We start from the raw sequence: 6,073 nt of genomic DNA, 5'->3' as shown, positions 1-6,073 counted from the left end.
TGGCGGGCTGTGATAACTACAATAATAATTCCTGGGGGAAAAAAAACAAAAAACGAAGGAAAATATTCATATTCTGTAGAACTATTGGCTCTAATAAATCCCATATCTTTTTCGAATGTGATGTGTGTATATAATTTCAAACGTTTTTTGCCCAAATATACAATACACCAGGCTCAGCTCATGAACGCCCTTCTATCAATAACCTGGACTCACTGCCAGTCGTATCTCGCGGCTGACGACAGAGGGAAAGTCATCTTGCACTGCCTCTATTTATGTAAATATTTTACTTTACGCAGCCCAATGGTTGTTCGTCTCTGTGTGCCCTGCGATTGGCTGGCAACTGGTCCAGGGTGTCCCCTGCCTACTTCCCGAAGACAGCTGGGATAGGCTCCAGCACCCCCTTATGAGGATTAGCGGGCCACCCTTGCCTTATTCGATCTTACTTTTAAAACATTTCATAAAGTTTAAACTCTTGACCTTACTCAATTGTCACCCCAACCTAACATTTAGAGGCATAAGGAGAACTTGCAAACTCGACACAAGTAGGCTGGATTTGACCTGATGAATTCTGCACTGTGAAGCGGATGTGCTAATCATTTTTTCCCACCGTGCTGCCATTGTCAGATTCATCAACAATGAAATAAAAGCAAAGCCCAGAAGGAAAAAAATGTAACCTCTGTTGTCCTAATTCACAAAACGGATATAATATACTCTGAATGGTTGATGCAAACAATGACATTGGTGGTTTGAGAGGTTCCCCTTACTACATACAGGAATCCTAGCATAAAAGATACACTGACGACCGTGTTTCCAGCAGAAACAATTGTCAGTAACAGTGGCAACATAAGATGGCGGCATTCTGCGCTGAGGGGCCAATTTATAGTCCATTCATGTATAAGTCTGTGCTCTCTGCTGAAGCCGGAGGGCAGTGATCTCACATTGCCACTGTAACAGATAACTTCTGTTATTCCACTGAAAACACTGTTGTGGGTGCACAATGTAGGATCCCTCTGTGGAGTGATATGAGTCTCTCAAAAAACTAACTTCACCCGCATGCAGGCCATTGAGTGTGGTATTTGTATCGATTCATAGTACATTATCTCAGCGTGGCTTCATCGCGTATACAACGCCGTATGGACGTCCGAGACCATCCCGGATGACTGGAGCGAAGCAGTGTTAATACCCCTTTTCAAGAAGGGAGACAGGAAGCTGTGCGCCAACTACAGAGGCATTAGCCTTCTCGATGTGGCTGCAAAAGCATTCGTCGTCCTTCTGCTGAAACGCTTCCAGATGGCCCGTGACCACCGGACTCGCCCAACTCAGGGTGGCTTTCGCCCCGGAAGGGGATGTGTAGACCAGATTTTTAGCCTGCGTCGCACCTTGGAGCAACAATGGGCCTACCAACAACCAACAGTCGTGTGCTTCATCGACTTTGCCGCAGCATTTGATTCAGTTGACCGGGGTGTGTTGTGGATGATCATGAAGGCTGACGGGATCCCTGTGAAACTGCTTCGGCTCATCCAGGGGTACTACCGGTCAACCCGAGTCCGAGTGCGGGCCTACGGCAGCGAATCAGAAACCTTTGAGGTGCGGTCGGGTGTCCGACAAGGCTGCGCGCTCTCGCCAACCTTATTCAACTATGCCATCGACCACATTCTCAACACTGCTCTCCATGGCTTTGAGGGAGTGAGGGTCGGCCGAGATGTCGCAGTGTCGGACCTGGCATACGCAGATGACATCGCTCTACTTGGAAACACGTTCGAGGAAGTTGAAAACGCGCTGATGAAAATCCATCGAACGGCCCTGACCGTTGGAATGCGCATCAACGCCTCGAAGACCAAGATCATGTCCTCCCTCACCAACCCAGCTGACCAACGGTCGCTGTCACTGGAGGGCGTGACCCTGGAAAACGTTGATTCCTTCACATATCTCGGCTGCTCTGTGGTTCCGTCGGGGCAAGGAGAAGCAGAAGTCGTGCATCGCATCGGGGCTGCCAGATCCGCCTTCGTGCGCCTACAACGCCATCTGTGGGGTCGGCGCGAGATCTCGGCAGTGACAAAGGGGCGTGTCTACCAGGCGATCGTGCGGACCATCCTGCTTTATGGCTGTGAGACCTGGCCTATGAGAGTGGCTGACCAGCGCAAGCTGGAAGTCTTGATAACGATTGCGTCCGCCGTATTCTCCGCCGCCGCCGATCGGACCGGGTCGACACTGCTGACCTTCGTCGCTGCCTGCACCTTCGCCCCTTACCACCATGTCTCCTGCAACGCCGACTCCGTTGGTTCGGGCATGCGGCACGCCACCAGGAGGGCGAGTTGATCAGGGATGTTCTCCTTCCTGCTCCTTTGCCAGCCTGGCGCAAGCGGCGTGGTGGACAAGTCAAGACCTGGGCCACCACGATGAAAGAAGACCTCGCGTATCTTTCCGGCCCCTTGGTGGTGGGTCTGAGACGGTGGAACCAGGACTGGCTGAAGCTGTCGGTTGACCTGGCACAGGATCGCCGCGCTTGGGCCGCCATGATCAGGGATGTCGTGCACGCCAAGGAAGAAGCCGGTTCAACCCGCCCAGGGTGAAGGCCGTTGCAAACAAAAAAAAAACATTATCTCAGCATCACAAATTGAGACATACAGAAGTTTGGTTAACATTCCACTGCAATTTCTTTCTTGATGAACTTTTCGCTTAATTTTTCATGGTTCTTATAACATGAATCTTAGTAGGGGAATCTGAGATATGAGAGAAAATGTATAATTTCATTTTCACAGTTGAAATGTGAATTTAGAGCTTCTCCCAGCCTTATGGGTATAACCATATAGAACACCCGATGGAATTCTTGCCGTTGAGACAGAAAATTACGTGAAAGTGTAGCGGAGAAATGTATTCAAGTGAGGTGTGCTTTGACAGTGACAATGCAAGATGGCCACCGGTGACTTCATTTCTCACTACTGCAAGTGCCTTCGCAATCCTGGTTCACGGTTCACCTCCATGCCTCTTATCTGGCAATCGCAGTTCATGACCATTGACCACATCGTATTCTGGCTGTTGTGTGCAGTGGAAAATAAGCATTTGCTGCTGAAGGTCTGTATCTTTACTTTACTATTGCCCATAAAATAAACTTCCCCCGCAATATGAAGGCACGTATATAGATGTGCAGACAGGCGTTGCGCTTGTACTAACAAGATGTAAGGTCACAGATCAGGTTAGTAGGAAGAAAAGTGGAGAGCTGATGTTTGTTTGACTTTGGTGTGCAAAAGTATACTCTTTATTCTTATTATATATCCAACTTTATTTTGCCCCAAACCCTCCCCACCACCCAGCCCCCACAACCAATGACATTCCCATGTCACCAGTTACTGTCACTGTTACAATAGCCAATCAGAGTTCACCTGCAGAAAGAAGGCAACCAAACAAAGAAGAGCAGAAAAAAGGTTACTTTCAGTTTGTTTTTTTCTTGTTAAATAGTAATAAATACATTGAGATGCAGTGGTTCTTACTTTATCCTTTTCTCTTAAGCAGAAGGGTTAAAAAGTTTTTGTTGTTTTTTTTTAACTTTCTGTTTCTATTCTTTATTGATCTGTGTTGGATCTTTAGCAGCAATCCGGACCAGTTGTCATGGTGATTAGCAGCACAGAGAGGATGAGCTGTCTGGAGAAGAAACAACAGGAGGAGAGGAAGACAAGAGGATGAGGAGAAGATCCCTGTGAATGCCAGGAAGGCATCAGTGTCCTGTCACCTTCTCTTCCCTCCACCTGCCTCTCTCCCTCTCTATAACACCTGTCACAACCGGGCTGAGAGTGACAGAGGGAGGACAACCCCCCCCCCCCTTCAAAAACAAAACAAAAAACATAACCCACAGGAGAGAAAATATAAGAGTCCTGAATCACACATGTCGACGTCTCTCCTGTTGAAAGGAGGTACATATGTGTGTCTGCCTGTGTCTGTGCCGTAAATGAGAACATACCAATGCTGCAATTTGTAAACATGAAAAGTGTGCTCTCCTTCCACTTTCTGCATCCAAATGGAGTGAAATAGGAAAACAAGGGCCCTCCTCTTCACCCTCCTCCACCTCCTCTCCAGGCTCAAACAACCAATAGAACACACAACTCCTCAAACCACAGAAGAAAAAAAAATCAAATAATATTAAACAACAATAATAATATTAATAAAAACAAACTTGTCACAATCTTTCCTTTTCAGATGACAGTTGCAACAAAAGACAAAAAGAAAAACAGGATAAAAAGGAGAGTTTTCCCATCATCCTCCTCCTCTCATGCAGTACAGACTGTCTCCTTCAGCACAAAGTTCATGTCTTTGTCTTTGAACTCCCGCTGTATGTGTGTAGTTGTCGTAGTTGTAGTTAAAATTGTATGGCTTTAGGGCATGGTTCAGGTTTTATCAAGAGTTGGCTGGCCCCTCGTCTGAGTCTGGCCGCCCTCTGCCCCCTGCAGCGGGGTTATTGTTGTTGGAGGCAGGGTAGTAGTCCTCAGGGGGCGGGGCTTGCGGCCCAGGGGCGGTGGGGGCCGTCCGAGTCCGGAAGGCAGACAGTCCGATTGGCAGAGCGAGTGGTAGGGAGGCAGAGCCAAATTGAGACGCCTCCATGGAAGACACCGCCCCCAGGTGGTGCAGCCCTAGGGACACGCCCACATCCATGCTGTCACTCATTTGGGGCGAGGATCCCTGTTGACCTCCCCCGCCGCCAATGCCCGTCTGTCCGCCTTGTCGCAGGCCACGCCCGCCGTTCCCGTGGTGGGAGTAGGTCGGGTGGGGATGATGGGGCTGGTCCAGGAAGTGGCGCTGGTGTTGTTGGGAGGCGGCCGGCTTGTGGAGCAGCAACTGGGTGTATGTTGGGTCCTGACCCCCACCTCCACCATCACTGCCTGGCCACATCCTCATCTGCTGCTGGGATGGAGCCTGACAGGTACAATGGTGCAAACACAAGGGTGAGACACACAGGGGGGCAAAATTTGAATATCCAGCTAGTTGGCATAAATATCACTTGATACTCTTTTCACACAGCATGAAGTACACCTGTACACTATCAAAATTTTTATATTTTAACGATTGGGTCGGTTGCTTTTACAAAAGCTGGGATTCGGAGAGTTCCTAATTGCATCGTTCAAGCAGTTTTCACCTAGATGCAGTACATCACAAAACATGATAAAAAATACAATATCAACTATCGATAGTCATTGTTTGTAGGCCTACTGCAGTGCAACTTCGGAAGTGAAGACATAATAGCTGGTTCAGTGTGGAAACCTCTGCGTATTATAGAGACAGTGCTCAACAGCTTTGTTAGAAAATCTCGAGTTTACCGTACTTTCGGAATGAATATTTTCGATGGATAATGCACCACAAAATAGTCACCCTCATGCAGGCCATTGAGTGTAAATGGTATTTGTAAACCACACAGACACACAAAATCAAACATTCACATGATGTTGCAAATGTTGAGAAATAAACACACACAAGTAAACACACTCACACTATGATGAACTGTATAATGTTGTAAGAGGTTTTACGACCGCCAACTTATATAGATGAATTATCCTATTTCAGGTTGCTACCTACTTTTAACCTTTGGGAATGAACAACCTCTTGCAAATATCAAAGAAACAGTAAACACTAAATCATAGGGTCCACCCAGTGTTTGTTTTTAAGCAAAGACACAAACATTCAACAGATACAATATTTACAGTGTATGTTTCAATTATGGCTTTGGTAAGCTTTTCAGACTGATCCCACACCCACCACGACACACATGAAGCCTACAGTGATGGTATTGTGTGCGTACCTGAGGGCTGGTCATCTCATAGTCTGAATGTGTCACAGCAGAGTTGTAATATCGGTTACTGTAGCGATAGTTGCGGTTGTCATTGGAGGAACCACTGGAGCCACCTGGAAATAGAAGAGCAGCTTTAAGGGGAAGGAAATTCGATTCTGCTTTTTATGTCTACTGTTGGGAAGCGGTGTGCTGACGGTGCCGCGCACGTGTGCTTCCCAGTCGAGATTCTGGGTTTGAATCCTGGCCTTTTTGCGGAGTTTGCATGTTCTCCCCATGATTGTGCGGTTTTTCTGC

The 6,073-nt window shown here is 47.5% G+C and overlaps 1 protein-coding gene across 2 annotated transcripts in view; it reads right to left on the bottom strand.

Moving 5' to 3' along the window:
* Nucleotides 1–3,559: 3,559 nt before the first annotated feature.
* The window catches only part of dyrk1b (dual-specificity tyrosine-(Y)-phosphorylation regulated kinase 1B), a 55,094-nt gene continuing 52,580 nt past the window's right edge, over nucleotides 3,560–6,073 (bottom strand). For both annotated transcript variants that reach the window (XM_052066553.1, XM_052066552.1), the window contains exons 12-13: nucleotides 5,789–5,892; nucleotides 3,560–4,908 (exon numbers count right to left, since the gene is read on the bottom strand). In XM_052066553.1, coding sequence (XP_051922513.1) covers nucleotides 4,393–4,908; nucleotides 5,789–5,892 — 620 coding nt within the window. In that variant the 3' untranslated portion in view covers nucleotides 3,560–4,392. The remainder of the gene's footprint in view (nucleotides 4,909–5,788; nucleotides 5,893–6,073) is intronic.

Source organism: Hippocampus zosterae, chromosome 5 (genome assembly GCF_025434085.1).
Source record: "Hippocampus zosterae strain Florida chromosome 5, ASM2543408v3, whole genome shotgun sequence".
Taxonomy (NCBI): Eukaryota; Metazoa; Chordata; class Actinopteri; order Syngnathiformes; family Syngnathidae; genus Hippocampus; species Hippocampus zosterae.
This window is presented reverse-complemented; position numbering and strand designations above follow the sequence as displayed.